Source organism: Schistocerca piceifrons, chromosome X, assembly GCF_021461385.2.
Source record: "Schistocerca piceifrons isolate TAMUIC-IGC-003096 chromosome X, iqSchPice1.1, whole genome shotgun sequence".
NCBI classification, from domain to species: domain Eukaryota; kingdom Metazoa; phylum Arthropoda; class Insecta; order Orthoptera; family Acrididae; genus Schistocerca; species Schistocerca piceifrons.
This window is the reverse complement of record NC_060149.1, coordinates 399,391,676-399,412,285: the sequence shown is the minus strand read 5'-3', so window position 1 is coordinate 399,412,285 and position 20,610 is coordinate 399,391,676. Positions and strand designations below refer to the sequence as shown.

General features: G+C 40.5%; 1 protein-coding gene across 1 annotated transcript in view; it reads left to right on the top strand.

The window, feature by feature from the left end:
* Nucleotides 1-20,610, top strand: part of LOC124723144 (probable cytochrome P450 CYP44) — a 255,877-nt gene that overhangs the window by 92,436 nt on the left and 142,831 nt on the right. Inside the window, exon 5 of the mRNA XM_047248335.1 lies at nucleotides 11,519-11,717. Coding sequence (XP_047104291.1) covers nucleotides 11,519-11,717 — 199 coding nt within the window. The remainder of the gene's footprint in view (nucleotides 1-11,518; nucleotides 11,718-20,610) is intronic.

Genomic DNA, 20,610 nt, shown 5'->3' with positions numbered 1-20,610 from the left:
GTCCTTGTTACAGTTCCTGCCTCCCACTCAGATCCGCTCACTGTACACAATCCACACAGTTCCTGACATATTGATTATCATCATTCCTTCTCTTCCACAAATACTTTCCTGCCACTCTCCAGTTCATTGTCTGAGATCCCCCAAGATATGATAAAATGTGATCATACATCTCACATAACACTTCTACTTTCAGCTTGGCTGGCACCACCTCTCGTGTTCCCAATTTTATCTCTCTATGTAACAATTCATTTTGCTTGGTAAACAACTGTTGCTTGCCATACCGTTTACACTCTCTGTTGGCACTCTGCACTGCTTGCATTTCCTCAAGGCCATGACCTAGTGCCTCTATTACAGCTACTTTTCTGCTAAGCCCATCTGCATTTCCATGTTTCTTTCCTGGTCTGTGGAATACTTCATACTCAAATTCACTGAGTTTCAGCGCCTACCTCATCAATATACTTGATGGGCCCTTCAAACCAAGTAACTACTTCAAAGCAGGATGGTCTGTCAGTGCCTCGAACTTCCTTCTGTACAAGTAACCCTGGAGTAACATATTTTCATATATCAAGCTAAGAATTTCCCTTTCCATTGTAGAATAATTCTTCTGCAGTGTGTTCAACTATCTTGATGCATAGGCAACAGGATGTTCTTGCCTGTTGATCTCCTGGCTCAAAACACACCCTGGAGTGTGAGTCGACATATCACATGATAATATGAACTCCTGAAAATCTGGAAACATCAACACCAGACTTGACGTTTATACTCTCTTGAACTTGAAAAATGCTTCCTTGCACTCTCCTGATCATACCATCTTAATCTCCTTCTTCAGCAACTGTGTAATTGGTCTGGCAATGTCCACAAACCCCTTCATGATTTTCTATAATAATTTGCGAGACTGAGGAAAGATTGTAATTCCATGGTTGTTTGTGCTACCAGAAAGTCTTGGACTGCCTATATTAACCTCATATCAGTCCTCACATTGTCCCTACTAATGATATGGCCCAGATAGTTAACCTCTTCAAGTGCAAAGTGACATTTTTCTGTGCTGTGTGTCAAGTAGGCTGCTCATAATATTTTAAACATTTCCCTCATACTTTGTCTATGCTCTTGATTATATCATCAAGATGACATTGAAGCAGTTTCAGTCCCTTCAGCACTCTGTCCAGCAGCTGTTTGAATGTTGCTGGTACATTCTTCAACCCAAAGGACAACCTTATATACTGATAGTGTCCTCAAGGTGCTGAAAGTGCTGCTTTCAGTCTATCTTCTAGAGCAACTTCTAACTGATGATAAGCCTCTCCAGTCCAATATCAAGAAGTACTGGCCTTGCACTGGGTTGTCTATCATCTCTGTGATGTTTGCAGTTGGGTAGGCATCTGTTGTAATCTTACTATGCGGCTGGTGGTAATCTCAACAAAACCAATATTTCTTTAAACCATCCATAAATGTTTTTCGGTACGGTCACAATTCCTGCCCCCTCCCCCTCCCCCCCTCCCAAGGATTAGTACTGTCTTCCACAGTTCCATCAACAAACTGTTGGTTTATATAGTCCTCCAAAACTGGTTGCAGCAGTCATGGAATTCTGTACAGCCTCTGATACACCAGTGCTTTGTTTCCTGCTGGAAACTTGTGTTTTGTTACTCGTGTAGCAGGCAATGGCTCCTGTAGAAAAAACAAATCTTGAAATTATAGCAACAGGCTCTCCATCATTGTCTTATCCACTCCCCTTGAATACTTCAATTCATCACAAAATGCAGTCCTAGAAGCATCCAGTGCCTCATCATAGCCAACACTCCAGTGTGGCAATCTTCCTCATCCAGCATCTCTAATGTAGCTAAAAACAACTTAACTTCTTCGGCTCCAAAATGATCTGCATTGACATGTACTGCAGTGCCTCCATTACTCTCATATATGCATGCAATACTACATTTCACCAAACAACACACCATATCCAATATTTCACTAACCTCTAGCAGTTATATCACACACAACATATCAACTGGTAATTCAGGCTCCACATTCACCCATAGCAATTTTCCAGTGCCTCCTGAAATACAATCATTTGAATTGGGCCATAATGTTGTTGCTTGTGGTTTAACTGGGCTGTTTTATACATTAGCTGTTCCTCATGGCAACAGCTTCTCCTAGTCAGAATCTGTTCCCATTAATTTCCACTACACATTGTCAAAAGTCAGTATATCATGATGTTGATACAGAAAGTCCAATCCTAGGATTGTGCTGTACCCCTCGCTTACATAAGATACCACTTCTACACGTTGCTTAAATTTTTTTGCCTCGAGTGAAAAACTCTTCACTATTGACCCCAATGACTGTATATCATTATCCCCTACCCCTATCCACAAAATATTCCACTGCTTCATTATACTTTCTGGACATAGTACCCAAATGCTCTTGAAAAAACTGTGCACTAGTCTACTTCCTGTGCTTTTGTTACAACCCCTGTCTCAGTTGCTCAAAACTCTCTTTGCATTACGCAATGCTTCTGTGCATCTTACAAACAACTTCACTTTCTCCATCAAATGTAACCTCGCAATCTGCAATAACTGCTTATCCGACCAGCTCCCTATGTTAGATGATGACATAAGATCTACAAATGCTGCCACATCCTCATACACCATACTGCAGAAGGAAGAAACAAGGTTAACAATAGCTGGATCCACCCCTATGACATGAGATCTCAACAATCATATTTCATGATCCATCTTTGCCAATGAATTGTTTTCAATCTCATTATTTGCTCTCAGCTTAGCTACCTGATTCACTAAGATTGCAAAGTCTCCTCCTTCGTGACATCTTGTGTCTCTGACTTTGCCTCTCCCTCTGCCTTACTCATTTTTACAACTCCAAAAAACACATAGAAATAACAAAACTGATATAGATACAACTAGTAATCACAGAGTACTCTATCAACTTACTTCTTTTGTCTAATCATGAGCCATATGGATGCCCTACGGCGTCTAGCCATGTGCCCAAAATGATTCCACGTAAAACAATTCACTGCTACTGATTCAGCAAAAGGGGCAGAGTGTCCAAGTAAATTACATTAAGTACAATGCACAGGTACCAGACACTCACCTCTACAATTCCCCTTAAACTGTGACAAGTCAGCCAACTTCTTTTGTCTTGTAAGGCTATTGTTGTTGTTGTGGTCTTCAGTCCAAACTCGTTTGATGCAGCTCTCCATGCTACTCTATCCTGTGCAAGCCTCTTCATCTCCAAATAAGTACTGCAACTTACATCCATCTGAATCTGCTTACTGTATTCATCTCTTCATCTCTCTCTCTGTGATTTGCACATCTACACTTCCCTCCAATACTAAATTCGTAATCCCTTGATGTCTCAGAATGTGTCCTACCAATCGATCCCTTGTTCTAGTCAGGTTGTGCCACTAATTTCTTTTCTCATCAGTTCTGTTGAGTATCTCCTCATTATTTACGTGATCTACCCATCTAATCTTCAGCATTCTTCTGTAGCACCACATTTCAAAAACTTCTATTCTCTTCTTTTCTAAACTGTTTATCATCCACTCCAGACAAATACCTTCAGAAAAGATTTTCTAACACTTAAATCTACATTCGATGTTAACAAATTTCTCTTCTTCAGAAACACTTTTCTTACCTTTGCCAGTCTACATTTTATATCCTCTCCATTTCGGCCATCATCAGTTATTTTGCTGCCCAAATAGAAAAACTCATCTACTACTTGATTTTCTAACCTTGTATAATTACATCCCCTAAACTCTGACTCCGTGACTATCAGCACACAAGAGCAAACCAGTTTCACTCACCCTAATGATGGTAATGTGAGCTGTGACTTGGATGATGTGCTGCGGGAGTAGCAGCCCTCCACTGACAATTGCGGCAATGTCAGTCCGCCTGTCACCACTCTGTAGCATCAGAAGGTTAGTGACAGACACGAGGGTGTCCATGGCAAACACTGTTAACAATTACAATGAGCTTTATTGATCTTGACAAACAGCATAGTGAGGCAGACACATCCCTCCTCACTGACTCTGACTTGTAGTGAAGAACTGGTGGCAGCTTCTGCCTACCGTATTTACTCGAATATAAGCCGCACTCAAATCTAAGCCACACCTGAAAAATGAGACTCGAAATCAAGGAAAAAAAAATTTTCCCAAATCTAAGCCACACCTGAAATTTGAGACTCGAAATTCAATGGGAGATAAAAGTTTTAGACTGCCCCTCCAAGTTGAAACAAAGTTGGTCCATTGTAACATGAGATGCAATTGAGGTTGAATGGATGAAGATACAGCTACAGTAGTTTGGTTCGAGTCATAAGCTTAACAGTTAAGCTTTACCAAGTAGCCATTGCTATGTGTCAAGCTCTCTGTCCGTATTTATATGGGTACCCTTCCTTTTTCACATGGTTCATCTCATTTGAATCGATTGGTTATTTTGCTTTGATCTGATAAGTGCCGTTCTCTTTGTTACAGGTGTTTATGTCACTCTAGGCTGAAAATGCATTATTGTACTGTGTCATGCATTGTTTGTCGCATTCCGATAATGAGTGTTTACGACCTGTCGCCGCTTGCGGCATGGCTTGCTTTTGTGCACGCTACAGCCACTTACAATAAAAAAAAGAGAGGAATTGTCTCATAAGTGAAACAATGGCAAGAGACTGCTATTTGTTGTTACTTACACTGCTGCTTTTACTTACACTGCTGCTTTCTTTGATAATGATCAACAAGAAACAAATAATAGGCTGCATATGGTAGATGATGTTCTGAACGAGAGTTTAGCGAAAATTTTTCTCCATTTGAAAATCTTTGCAGATGTCTCTTTAGTTCATTACATTCTGCACAGAAATTAGAGTCATCTTAGATTTAAAAATCTAGTCAGTTGCCGTGCTTCATTTCTGACTGTATCACTATTCAGCATAAGAATAATATGAATATAAACATGACATGATATGTATATTCTTCCTCGTTTGCTGTTTTCTCACTCTAGTTTCATTGTTTATTAGGCAGACAGGATTTAAATGAGATAGCAGCAAACATGAAAGAATGCATGGCATAATGTTTACATTCTTCTACCTTTTCTTTTAATTTATTTACTGATGCAGGGGTTTTGGTGCCAGTATTTATCTTTGTGCCTGCAAAAGATGCCTGTGTAGCACTACATAAATTCAACAGCAGCAGTTAGTTGTGGTGGCACCTACCAACATTTTTCAGAACTTCCACTTACTTTGCACTCAATTCTAAGCCGCAGGCAGTTTTTCGGATTACAAAAACCAGAAAAAAGTGCGGCTTAGATTCTAGTAAATGTGGTAGTGCTGATGAGCTGTCGCATCACATTGCTTAGGTCAGCAGCCTAGTAGCAAATGGACATTGACATCTGTGGCACGTCAAGTTGTGTTGGGATGGCACACCACATGGGAGGTGGCCCCTTGGTTCTGCACGAAACTGCGGAGGCGGTGTGTGCCCTACTTCCTTTGGCTTCACGTAGGCTCTGCAGCCCTGTGTCATGTAGGCTCAGTAGACCATCACCCTGCTTGCAAAGTGTGATGGAATATGTGGATGGTTGTGTGTGGGGTACGGTCTGCTGCCATCTGATAGCAGTTGGTTGGTGACTGACATTGTGACGCTGAGTCCCACTATAGCATTGGAGTTGGCAGCTGTAGATGGCAGATATGCATGATCAAAACACCAAGTCCTGTGAAGGACTTAGTGCAGATGGCAGGTGCAGCTCAGTCTCGAACCCATGACTGTAGCTGGCCGAACCCAGCCATCATGCTATCCAGTGTCATTCTGGCATCTTGGTGGTACTGCTGCCTTCCAGTGATGATAAGTGATGTCTGCCTTAAAATTCAGACTTATTTATATGCCTCCAGTGTCCATTTGTTTTGTTAAAACCCAGCACCTAGTCACATTGCCAAAACGAAAGACTTGCCCTGGGGTGGTTATACCGCCCCCCTTGCTACACGTTTATGGCTGTGCAGTGCCGTTTATCACTGAGCTCTGTTATCCTCACTCCGCAATCCCCTGATGTGTTCATTATTGTCGTGCATGTCACCACACTTGTGGCTCCTGGCCCACAGCTCTATGTCACTTCCATGCTACTTTTCCTTACTTTTGTTAACGACTAACAATTTTCTCACCAAAGGCTTGGTCACGGCACTACAAGGCTATGACTGGACACTGTACCAATGGTTCTACATGTACAGTTTTTATTATTCATACTGTACGTGCTCTTTGAAGTGCAAAGATAAGGACATGAATTATATACAACACATCCAAGAGACCAGTATGGCAATATTTGCCATCACAGACTTTTAATGATCCTGCAGTCAATAATTGTATGTCTTACTTACTCCTCAGCTCTACAGTCCTTGAAGGGCCTTGGCCTGCATCACAATATACTGCCATTCTATCCGGTCCATGGCTTACCATCTCCATCCTTTGACACCCAGCTTTTTCATGTCTCCTTCAATTCCATCCACCCATCTCTTTCTGGGAAGTCCCTTCCATCGTGTGCCTCCAGCCTTGCCATCAAAAAACTTCTTACATGTTCTGTCTTCCTCCAATCTGACCACGTGTCCTGCCCACCACACTCTTTTTATCTAAATGGTGGCGAAAACATCAGGTTCTTCAAAAAGTTGTTCTAATTCTGCATTCGTACACATGTGCCAACATTCTTGATTGTATTTTGGGCCAAATATTTTATGCAGAACCTTTCTCTCCCAAATGCTAAGGATCATTTCCTCATTTGCAGTCACAGTCCATGTCTCAGCATCATACATAACAACTGGTCTTAATAATTGTTTTGTAAATGAGGATTTTAGATTTTTGTGATAGAAGTGACCTCTTAAGCATGGGTAGTGTGACAAAGTAGCATCTGTTGCCTGTTGCTGTTCTAACTTTCACTTTGCTGCTGATGTAATTTGTCTCTGTGACAGTTGATCTGATGTATCTGAAGTCTCTCACCATTGAAAACTAATTGTTCGCTATCCCGAGATTTGACAGGTTTCGCTGGTTGGTCATTGCCATATATATGGTCTTTTCAACATTGACTACCGGGCCAAGTTCCCTTGTACCTCTCTCCAGTTGTTGATAGGCATCAGCCAGCACAGCACTGTTTTGTGCGAGTAATGCCACATCATCAGCGTAGGCTAGGTACTGCAGTGAATGACTAAAAATGGTTCCTCCTCTATTTAACTCTATCTGGCTTATGACTCTTTCTAGGCAGAGGTCAAATAGCAGTAAGGAGATATTGTCACCCTGTCTCAGTCCCTTCTTGACTTCCACTTCTCTGGAGATTTTGCCTTGTATTTTTACTTTACAGTTGGTTTCACTGAGAGGCATCATAGTAAGTTTAATGAGCTTCTTAGGTAGTCCAGCCTCTTCCATCACATTCTGCAATGTCACTCTTGAGATTCTACTATACGTTTTGTTTAAAATTGATGTAAATCTGGTGTACGTTTATTTGTTGTTCATAACATTTTTGAAGTAGCTTGCGTAATGTGAATATTTGGTCAGTTGTTGACCTATTTCTTCTAAACCTACTCTGATGGTCTCCAATTCTCTCTTCCACATAGGGAGTAAGCCTCCTAGTTAGCCCGCATCTCGTGGTCGTGCGGTAGCATTCTCGCTTCCCACGTCCGGGTTCCCGGGTTCGATTCCCGGCGGGATTTTCTCTGCCTCGTGATGGCTGGGTGTTGTGTGCTGTCCTTAGGTTAGTTAGGATTAAGTAGTTCTAAGTTCTAAGGGACTGATGACCATAGATGTTAAGTCCCATAGTGCTCAGAGCCATTTGAACCTCCTAGTTACGATCTTGAATAACACTTTATATGTAGTATTTAGTAGGGAGATTCCTCAGATTCTGGCAATTTAATTTATCTCCTTTTTTATGCATGGGACACATAATAGCCATTTTCCACTCTATTGGCATGCTCTCTTCCTGCAAGATGCTCAGTATTACTTTATATATTGCTTTCCACAGTGTTTCCCCACAATATTTGAGAAGTTGCACCTGGATCTGATCTTCTCCAGGTGACGTATTGTGTTTTAAGGTCTTAATGGATTGTATCACTTCCTCTGGTGTTGGTTCTGGTGTTAAGACCTCTGGTCTGCAATAAGTTATTTCCACCAGTTCTCCCTGTTCCAATCCTCCTCCTTCTCGGTTCAGTATCCCTTGGAAGTATTCTACCCATCCATCAAGTATTTTATTACTCTCCCGTATCAAATCCCCTTCTTTACTCCTACATATATTTGTTCTGGCTTGAAACCCAGCCTTTAGTTCTTTAATCCTTTGGTACGTTTCACGTACTTACTTATCTTCCCCTAGCTGTTCAATTTCTTCCAATTTTTTCTTTTCTAGTGCCCTTTTTTTCTTTCTGCAAACCCTCTTAGCTACACAGAGCTTCTTAGTATATTCATTCAAATTTGCTCTAGTTCTTCTCTGAAATAATTTCATTCGTGCTATGTTATGCTCTTCATTTCTTCTCATACATTCTTCATCAAACCAATCTGCCTTCCTTTGAGCCTGTACGTGTCCCCAAAACCCCTCTATCTGCCTCAAGGATTGCAGTCTTACATCGTTTCCACATTATTTCTATATGTTCATTTGATGTGTCGGTATCATTCTTAATCCCCTCTTCTATTTTCATCTAATGTGCTCTACATATTTCTTTTAACTTCAGTTTCATAATTTCAAAACTCTTCTGTTTGTGGCCTCTTTGTTTACTCAATAGTGAGATCCTTTGTCTGTACTTAATTCTCACTAGATGATGGTGTGAATTGCAGTCAGCTCCACAGTGGCTCCTAACCTCAATTATGTCCGATTTGTGCCTCCAATCAACCAATATATGGTCTATCTGATTTCTAGTTTCTCCATCTCGTGACATCCATGTTTCTTTGTGTATCTTTTTTCGTGGAAAACATGTACTAGTGACAGTCATGTTTTTACTTATAGCAAAATCTACAACTGTAATTCCATTGTCATTTGATATTTCATGGTGACTATGTCTTCCTATAGTTGGTTGATAAGCCTCTTCTTTTCCTGTTTTTGCATTCAAGTCTCCTATTAAGATTTTAACACCACAATTGGGAGCCTGATCATACAACCTTGCTATGAAACTCATGCTTTGGTTGTTCATCTGCCTCTTTTGTGGGTGCATGTACATTTGTAATAGTTATGTCGAAAAATTTTTGCCCTTAATCTCAATGTGGAGATCCATTCTTTGATTAGTTTCAAGCACATCATAGCATGTTTCAGTCCTTTAGCGACCACAAAACTTTTACCAATGGTATTCATCCTCCGCCACTATAGAAGATAGTGAAATTTCCTGAGTCCATTATGTCACTTCCCTTGCACCCAGTTTCCACGAGAGGAAATAGTTTTATACCGTAGTTGTTTACTTGTGTTAGCAGCTGGCATATGGCTCCAGATTGGTATAGGCTCCACACATTCCTTGTTCTTATGTACATACCTCATATACGTTTTTTGTTTGCTTGGGCTGTCATCAAAATATCTGTCCAGCTTATTCCTTTGTTAGCATTTGCAACAAGTGATTTTTATTGGGGAAGACTGTTAATCTCCCACCCAACCATTTGGGGGATTGCCCCTTACAGCTCGCTGGGTAGCTAGCTACATTTTTAGGGGAGCATCCTTAGCCTTTGTAGGTCCCTCTACTGAGTGCAAGGCAACAGTTGATGGTTTGGGGCTACTCTACCTTTCTTCCAAGCCATTGGCCCCCATACCTGCTGGTTTTTGTCTGCCCCAGGTATTTTATTTCCCTGGTACCCTCCATATTTGGAGAACACTCCTCTATCCACCACTTCGGGAAGTGCCCAATGGAGGACCTACAACCCCACATGGGAATTATTGTTTTGTTAAAGACTAATAATTTTCTGACCAAAGACTGGGTCACAGCACTAAAAGGCTGTGACTGAACACTCTACCAATGGTTATACGTGTACAGTGCTGGTAGAGCACTTGCCTGGTCCTGAGTTCAAGTCTTGGCCCGACACACAGTTTTAACCTGCCAGAAAGTTTCACAGTTTTTGTTATTCATATTGTACATGCTGTCAGGAGTGCAAGGATAAGGACATGAATTATGTACAACACATTCAAGGGACCAGTATGGCAATATTTGCCATCACAGATTTTTAATTATCCTGCAGTCAATTATTGTATTTCAGTATTGGAAAATGGCCTAAGATTGAAACTGTATGATAGTACAAAAAATAAACCAAAACAAACTGACAATTGCAGTTGGTATAGTGTCAGTATATTTTTTAGTGAAGGTTTTTGTAGAATAGTAAATAGTGTCTCTAGTTGTGATTTGTTTTGTTTCTCCTGAGGATGTTACTACAAGATTTGGAGGAACTGAAGTGTTAGTTTTGTATTGTTTCTCCAAGAAGGCAATATGCATCTTGTATGCCTCTAGCCCTGGATTTAGATAACATCTAGCACTGTTTATACATGGAGACAGGACCCCTAGCTATGGAAAACAGTGTATTGGTTTACTAAGTCACTATGAAAGTCTCAAATTTTGTGTGGTCCATTAGAATACTTTCAGCATTTGTTTTCAGGGGGTGAATTCAATTTTTCTGTTGGAACTTCCACTCGTCTATGTATTACACAGACTTATTTGCCATCCACATCTCATCAGTTTCAAAATGTATTGAAAATGAGCTGAGCACTGGCAGTGAGATTACTCTCTTTTTGTTGTCCATCCTTTTGCTTGTTCTGTGTGTGTTTATTTGGAAGTGTCAGATTACGTTTGGTTATTGTAACTGACATCTGGATTTTGTGATTCAGAGATACATTTCTGTATAGTAACTGATCATAGAACATTTTGTTCCATGTAAATGAATAATATAAAAAAAAACAGGAAGTTATCCTTGTCATTATAAACAGCCTTTCTTGTTCATTCTTGATATCCTGAATGTGGTAGATAACAGAGCTCAGGTCAATGAATGCTTCATGACTTCCATAAAACTTCTAATACATCTGCAGACCATCACCTAAACTTCCTAACAGGTAAAAGTCAGTATGTCATTCATAATGACATACTGAAAGCAAAGGTAACATAAAGGATTCCTCAAAGCCCATGATCCAGAATGAGTCAAGAAATATTACTTCCTGCAATGTGCATCTTGCATAATGACCACAATGTTAAAATTAGAAAAAGTTCAGATCTATGCTGTGCGATGTCAACAGTAATTTTTTCCATTTATCATCTGTAAATGGAATAGGGCAAAGTAAAATCAATGTTGTGTACTAATTATCCTTCAACACACACTATACAGTAGCTTGCAGGGTGCAGATGTGAACGTATATGTTTGTGTTATTGTACTTTTTGTGTTTTTCATTGATAATGAAAGCTTAGATGTGTGCAATTGGTTTGTTTTTCCACTGATTCATATTTTCATGTTTTAAACATCCTTACTAAAGTCGATCAATATTGTACTTTTGTTTTCATGCAATTTAAACCACTTTGTATTAATTAAAACATGAAAATAACCTGTGTTTAGCTGCTGGAGCAATCTGTTTTGGAAGGAGACTAGGTTGCCTATATGGTGGGGAAATGGAGAAAATGGCACAGAAAATAATTGATGCCAACAAAGAAGTGTTTCAGTTGTCAGCCATTCTAAAATTTTCACTGCCTATGTACAAATATTTTCATACTCCAAAGTGGAAGAGGATAACAGAGGCAGAAAACTTTATTTACAGGTAAACTTCCAGTATTTTTCTGCTGCTAAGTGACAAATTTTTTTTGCTCAAATTTCTTCGAGTCTCTTAATTTCTATTTGTTTCGACGAAGTCATGTAGGATAGTCATAGTAATAGATAGTTAACCGTAAAAAATGATACAGTTTTTCCACTTTTGTTGCAGTTTCAGTTACAAATTAGAAATTTTCTGAATTTTGTTCTGCACAGTCACTTGTCTGTCCACCAGACTGTACTTTACAACTAGTTTCCTTGTGCAATTCCACCATAATAAGGAATATCTGCAAAAAGTAAAAAGATATGGACAGTGTGTATATGTATGCGATAAAGCCACAGTATGCAGTAATTACTTAAGCAAAGATTTCTATCAGCTGTACTTTATTTGTCCACATATGTTTTCAGACATAGCTGATATAGTTATAAACGAGTCAAAATAAAATTTAAGGAAACACATCAGGAATTATCCCAGGATACTTATGTTGAATCTTGCCTAGTCGTCAAAGATGGGAGTCTAGGAAACCTGCTTTCTCGGCGCGCTAGATAAACAGAGATACAGAAGGATCACCATGCACATGTCAGTGGTGACTTTGATTGTGATGTCAGCACTGCAATCTGAATGGGCCTAAAATGAGATACTTACCTGCACGAAATTGACAGACGATCTCACCTTGTGCCAACCATCTGTTGGCAAGCAAATCATATTAATGAGTTTTATTATGAAATGAACAATGACAATACTTAAATTTGACAATAACACAGAAGTGTTGCAAGCAAAGGGTGACATGTAAATAAATCTCTTCAGTATATACAATTCCTAAGTCCCTGGTCTAGAAGTGCCTACTTTGGATGCTGGTGTAGAAATTGGCTGCAGCCAGTCAGCATGGTGGTTATGTCCTCTTCACATAGAGGTCATTGCCATCGTATTGTCATCCTGGATAGGTGTCGATCAGAGTGCAATTGGCTGACGTCTTCTTCACAGCCCTCTCTGTTCTCTCCGTTTCCAACTGGCGTGGTGGTGCTTGACTTTATGCGGTAAATTACCCCTCCCCCCCCCCCCCCCCACCCCACCTGCACCACCACCACCCAAAAAGTGATGGACCATCTTAGTATAGTGTGGATGCTCTGAGGGACCACCGAGCAAGGTGGCGCAGTGGTTTGCACACTGGACTCGCATTCGGGAGGACGACGGTTCAAACCTGTCTCCAGCCATCCCGATTTAGGTTTTCTGTGACTTCACTAAATTGATTCAGACAAATGCCAGGATGGTTCCTTTGAAAGGGCACAGCCGATTTCCTTCCCAGTCCTTCCGTAATCTGAGCTTGGGCTCCATCTCTAATGACCTCGTTGTCAATGGGATGTTAAACACTAATCTCCTCCTCCTCCTCCTCCTCCTCCTCCTCCTCTGAGGGACTGGAAGCTGTGCTGCTGGGAACATCAGGCTTCCAGTTATTCCCCACAATCCGGTCTTTGCTGTGGCAGAAACATACCTCGGTAAATGACCAGAAGGGTACGCATCCACCTCCTGAGGCCCATAACAAGATGTAGAAGGCATTGGCTGGTGTGGCGGCAGTGGGTCCAGATCCATTGGTAGGACAATAGGAGGCAGAGTAGATGAAGGCTCCATCTTCATGGGGTTGTCACGCAGTCTCGTGATGACACCCTCTGGCAGCTCCTGTTGCCGTGTTGTCCATGGAATCCTTGAATCTGGGGGAAGAGATACAGCAGGATCACCATGCACATGTCAGTGGTGACTTTGATTGTTGTGTTGGTGCTGCAATCTGAATGGGCCTAAAATGTGAGACATGCCTGGGTGAAGTTGACGAACGATCTTGCCTCATGCCCACTGTCTGCTGCCACTAAAAACATTGAAATGCACAATATCGTGCAGCACAAAGCAATACTTGTGGCCTTCCTTCAGTGGTGTATGCTGAGGAGGGTGGAGCGTGGCGGTGGCCATGAAGCAATTCCATTGGCAATGGTCCATCTCGTGGATGTGAACAATAGGAGGCAAGAGACAGTTGCAATGCTTGATCCCTCATGTGTGCGGTGTGAGGTTTGACCATCTGCTGAACATTCTGCCAAAACATTCTGCTTCGCTGTTTGACTGTGGGTGGAATGGTGCACTGGTTAGATATTGTATGCCATTGCATTCACAGAATGTTTCAAATTTATTTGATGTAAACTGAGGGCTGTTGTCCAGCACTATGATTTCAGGCAAACCTTTGAGGCAAAAAATAGAGGATAACACCTGAATTGTGCTAAGTGATGTTGTCAAGTTCATTGGCACAGCAAAAGGAAACCTGCTATATGCGTCTACCACAATCAACCAACGAGTGTTCCAAAAAGGTCCCGCAAAGTCTATATGCACACGTTGCCATGGTGACTGTGACTTGGGCCAAGCAGTGAACTTTTGTTGTGGAGCAGACTGATTTTGCACACATGTGTGACACTGACATCATCTGTTCTCTTTGGGTGTCCATACCCTGCCAAGTATAGTGTTGACACGCTGACTGTTTCATACAAACAATCCCCCAGTGGCCTTGGTGAAGTAACTGCAACACTTCTTTTTGCAAAACTTTGGGGATCAACACATGTGACTGTCCACTGTCAGTTTGGACAAGACTCAATCAGTGCATGACAGAGTTCTTTATGCTATGCAATGAGTGAGGCCAAGATGTGCGGATGTATTTTAGCAAAATATTGAAATCTGAATCAGCTTCCATGGCCTGTTCAATTTTCCTATAGTTCAGAGGAAAGGATTGAAACAATTCAGAATCCTGAGCATCAATGTGACAACAAGATGCAGCAGAAGTGTCAAAGTCTGTATCAGGGCCAATTGGAAGACATGAAAGTGCATCCGCATTACCATGTTGAACTGTCTCTTACTAGTATTGAGACAACAACAAAGCCTATCTCTGCAATTTTTGGGCAGTTCACACAGGAACTGGCTTCATTGGATGAAACATGACGGAAATGGCTTGTGATCCGTTACTAAGTAGAATTTTGTGCCATACAAATAGTGGTGGAATTTGGTGACAACATACACAATAGCCAATGCCTCTTACTCTATTTGTGAATAGCTACACTGAGCTTGGGACAACACTTTTGATGTGAAAGCAATGGGCCTGTCTCTACCTCCAAATCTGTGTGAAAGCACTGCACCAACTCCATAAGAGGAAGCATTAATGTGCAACACAACTGGTTTGTGAGAATCAAAGTAAACCATGCATTGATCACTAACCAATGCATCTTTATGTTTTTGAAAAGCTTCTTGGCACTCATCTGTCCAAACAAAGGGGACATTCTTGTAATGCAAACGATGCAATGGAGTTGCAATTTGTGCAGCATTCAGTATGAACCGAATATAATAGTTCATTTTCCCTAAGACTGACTGCAATTCTTTGGCATTGCGAGGAATTGGCAAGTCACATATGGTTAACAAATGTGACTGAAGAGGATGTACACCGTGACTGTTTATGACACGACCATGATACTGCAACTCGGGTTTTAAAATATCACACTTATCCAGTCTACACTTTAGTCCTGCATCAGATAACACACAAAACAAAGCACGTAAATTTGCAATGTGTTCTTCATGTGTATGATCTGCTATGACAATATCATCCAAATACTTTGAACAGTTTGATACTTCAGCAGTCAGCCGTTGGAAAATGGTGGGTGCAGAAACACTGCCAAAAGTAAAATGCAAATATTTAATCAAGCCCAAATGAGTGTTCACAACACACAATTTTTGAGATTCTTCATCTAGTAGTATTTGAAGATATGCGTCACATAAATCAATTTTTGAAAAGTAGCGACCAGCACCTAATTTTTTCATGAGATCCTCTGGGCGTGACAATGGATAAGAATCAATCACAGTTTGTGGGTTTACTGTAGACTTAAAGTCAACACAGAGATGAACGAAATGTGAAGATTTGGGAAGCAAAACTAGTGGACTTGCCCACTGACTAGCTTGTATGGGCACAATAGCTCCCCACTGTCTTGCAATTCTTTAAGTTCAGCAGTGACTTTGTCCCGTAATGCAATGGGAACAGTTCTGGCCCATCAAAACTTTGGCTGAGCATTGTCTTTGTTAGTAATATGTGCAACAAAATTGTTAGTCTTGCCTAAACCTTCAGAAAATAGTTCAGGGAATTCTTTTAGCAAGGTAGCTACACTGTCTTTAGCATTGAATGCAGTCACTGACAATACATTGTCCTGAATTTTAAAGTCAAACAAAACAAACGAATCAAGGCCAGTTGTGTTCTCACAATCACATGATTGTAGCACAGTAAATGTCACAGTTCATGTATGCAAGTGATACATGGCAGGCAACGTATATTTTCCAAGAACAGTAATGTCTTGTCCATTATAAGCCGTCAGGTGCATGCTAGTTTTAGACAGACGTCAGGAACCTAACAGTTCATATGTGTTACGATTCAGCAATGTAACAGAGGCACCCATGTCCAACTGAAGTTTCACACATTTTCCACAAATATGCAAATGAACACAAAGTATGTTGCACAGCAATACCACTGAAGAAACTGTTCATTTGCTGGATTTGCTTGCAGTAGGCTTTCAATACACTGCATCGATTACATAAGCCTTGTGACTAGATTTTTGTGAATGGACAGAATTCTTATGTTTCTGCTGTTGCAAACATACAGATTGTACATGACCTTTCTTGCCACAAGCATAACACTGTGCTTGTTGGGATAGGCAGTTTTGGCATTTGCGCTGTGAATAGCACTGAGAACATGATTTAATTCTGTTGCCTGTAGAGCTGTTTACGCGCCGTGGAGAACTGTTGACAAGGCATAGCACGTGCATGCTGTCACTGCCTAATGGGCCAGTCATGAGTAAGGTACAATTCAACCCCACAAGTTAGAGGCTACTCAAATTTATTGGCTGACATGGCACCTGAATTGTACTGATCCAGTATTTGCACTACATGCTGGAATGATGTTTCTGACTTTTCAAAATCTGTTCTTTAAGTTTGACATCAGTTACATTGTACACGATTGCATTACACAACATAACAGCTGAAAAGTATCACAAGCACATTTGAATTTGTATTTCCTCATCATATCCTGCAAATCAGTTACCCACTCATGATAAGATTGTTCTGGCCTTTTCTTGCAACCTACGATTTGGTACCTAGCTGCTACTACATTCACTTGGTGGTTATAATAGTTAGCGAAGCTACAACCTGCTCATAGGAAAGTTCACTCAGGTTTGCATTAGGGAATAATTTCTGAATGAGGCAAAACACTGCACTTCCTACTGTTGACAGAGGTAATGTGTTTTCACAGTACCTGGTACATTGTGAGCAATTACATAAGCTTCAGACTGTTGCAACCATTCGAGCCATTCCTCATCTTGTATGTGAAACTGGTGAAAAGGTGGTATGGCCCTTGGAGCTACAGTAGGTGTTGCTTGTTCTGTTATGTGCACAGCATTCGGCAGTAACTGCTGTACCGTATTGAGTAGAGATGCAATTTGTTGGGTCTGAAACTGAAACGTCAGTGTTAGCTGCGTTGCATCTTTCGCTTGCAACTGAGGTGCCTGAGGAGGGGGTGGATGAGTTGGGTTGCTCATTGCAATAAACAGACAAGGCAGGCAATAAAAATAAGTGCAAAAGCAAAGAAGAGTTCTGCAATGCCCACCTGAAAACACTGATTAGCAAAAATACTATAAGAAACACCATTAAGGCAAGTAAACACACCCCTGCAAAGAAAAGACAATGTAGAATTAAGGCACCAGCAAAACACAATAGCCCAAGAAAAATCAAAAATTTGTGGCAGCTAGGCATGGGGTTCTTCTTACTCGCCATCAATGTTGAATCCTGCCTCATCATCAAACATGGGAATCTAGGAAACCTCCTCTCTCGGATCACTAGACAAACAATTCAAGCAAATCATGTTAATGATTTTTATTATGAAATGAACAATGATAATACTTAACTTTGACAATAACACAGAAATGTAGCAAGCAAATGGCAACATGCAAATAAGAAATCTCTTCAGTATCGCATAGAGGTCACTGCTGTCATGTTGTTGTCCTGGAGAGGGGTTGTTTAGTGTGCAATTGGCTGACATCTTCTTCATAGCCCTCTCTGCTCTCTCGTTTCCAACTGGCATGCCGATACTTGACTTTACACCATAACAACTTAGGTACATAATTTGAACTGTTTCAATTATACACAGTTATTCTAATGTCGTTTATAAATGAATGGTTTGGCTGGGATATTTACAATGTTATCAACTCTGGCTGAAGCCTTATATGAGGAACTGAAGCACAGTTAATATCGTTATCTGTGTAAGTACTTACCGCAGGCCATTGCCTCATACTTGCGTATACATTTTTCATACTTTCATTGCTCTACTTTTTACATAGATATCTGATGATGGACAAATTGTGAGATTGAAACTGGCTGTAAAACAAAGAGTGCATCATTAACTTCAGAAAACTTATCACAGTTGTTGATCATCACCTACAGAAGTTAATAGCTTACAAGAAGAGCATATGGCAGTAGGATTTTTGTAAATTTTTATATTTGTTTTATGTGAAGTTCAGAACTCAAACATCAATTGCCCAAAGCAGTTGATACAACAATCACCCATTCTTGAGAAAATTGACTTAAAAGTTCTCTGAGTGACTTTGATTCACTAATGGTAGAACAAGTTTCAATGGGCCATGTGGCTCAATCAGTAGGCTCAGAGAATGGTAACTACTGGTTTGAGAATTGCTTTGTTTCTTCTTCTTCTTCTTTTTTTTTTTTTAATGCAATTTCAATAACTACGTCATTTATATACAAAATTCATATCAAATGTATAAGTATGATTTTTTATGGAAACTGAATGTGAGAAAGTTAACAGTAGTTATTATTTGCGTGTGTTCACAAACCCTGCAGTACACATGCTACTATTAGTTGGTGACAGTTGCCAAACCTGAGATCCAGCCCACTGGTCTGATGCTTTCACTAGAACAATTAAGTGTGGAGCAGGCAACAGCTGCTGTCTGCAAATTCCACAGTGGTTGGAAGTACTACAGTATTTTTTTTATAAAGGACAGCTGTGGCTGTAGTAGCATTTGACTGTTCATTGCTGAAGTAGCATAAGATAGTGTTTTGTGGTGTTGTGCATGAAAATCTTGTAATATGATGAGGGAAAAAAATATTCCACTGCCGAGAGTACCAGTGTAGTGCACAGTTAAAACGGCTACTCACTGTTGCAGAGTGTTTCGGTTTCATGAAGCGAACTTTGAAACAACTGTTTGGCCTAAATTTCACTCCAGATATACTAAAGAATCTCCAAGTAGGCTTCCAGTTTACTCACCACCTCATTTCCTCATGGAAGTTCGAGATTTCCTTGATAGTTGCTTCCAAGGTTGGTGGATTGGCCATGAAGGGCCAGTCGAATGGTAACCGTACCCTCCAGACTTGACAACACTGGATTTCGTTCTCTGGGGCTTCATTAAAGACTGTGTGTTTGGTCCTCCCCTACCAAACAATTTAGCTGACCTGAAACATTCAATCTATGCTGCAGTTGCACATGTTACATCTGATTTACTGCAATGAGTGTGGGAACAAATTGCCGGCCACAGTGGCCGAGCAGTTCTAGGCACTTCAGTCTGGAATTGCACGACTGCTATGGTCACAGGTTCGAATCCTGCCTCAGGCATGGAAGTGTGTGATGTCCTTAGGTTAGTTAGGTTTAAGTTCTAGGGGACTGATGACCTCAGATGTTAAGTCCCATAGTACTCAGTGTCATTTGAACCATTTGGGAAGAAACTGATTACTGGTGAGATGCTTGCCATATTAGAAATGACGCTTGACACTTGTGTGTGAAACTTGAGGTTGTCTGCTATAAAATGACACATCAACCGATTCTGAAAGCTATATCAATAAATTTATGTATCATTCCAAAGTCAGAAAGTCCTTTGTGACTCACCCTGTATTGTCTGGATACTGCAGCCCACTTGGGCTTTTCTTAAATCACTTCATCTTAATGGTAGGGTGATTTCTTAAGCAGACTACAATTATTTCCTAGTCCTACTCCTGCTCAACCCCTCCCACTACTTCCCGAACTGGGGCAGCTCTAATGACTTTAGTTATTCCAACATTGATGGGACAAACTCTAATGTTTCTCACCCAGTTGAAACTACTTCTATGAAATAGAAGTATGATCAGAAAATATGAAAATTATACTTAGAAGGGGAAGTTATTTTTGTATTTTAGGATTTTGCTATTTATCTGTAATCCTTAATACAAACAGAAAATTATTTTTTAAACAGATGATTCACTGCGTGTACAGTTAAGTGTGTTAATTTTATTCCATCAGTACTCTTGTATACAAAATGCACATTAAAATTGCAACACCATGAAGACAGAATGCAACAAACATCAAATTGGCATGAAGTGCACTAAATAGTTGGATATGCATATTATTAGCCTTTCAGTGAACATCACAAAGTAGGAGGGCAGCATCTACATTCTGTACATAAGGAATGATTATTTAGTGGGTTTCTTATTCAGAAATTGAATTTGAATGTTGTTTGTTTGTGAGAAAATGTGCTGTGCACCTTGTAAGAAAGGGAAACCTCTACAATCATATGTCAGAATTCAACTTGGTAGGGTCACGGCATATTGAGACTGTGGTTTATCACAGTGTGCTATTGCTGTTGGTGTTTGTTAGGATTCCATGGCTGTCATGTGACTATGGAAATGTCGCCTTCAGAAGGGCCATACTCTATGCAATGCAGGATCTCAGTGGCATCTGACAGCTAGCACCCAAGTTTGATTGGCTGTGCAGAATTGCACAACCGGGTTTCTTATTCAGAAATTGAATTTGAATGTTGTTTGTTTGTGAGAAAATGTGCTGTGCACCTTGTAAGAA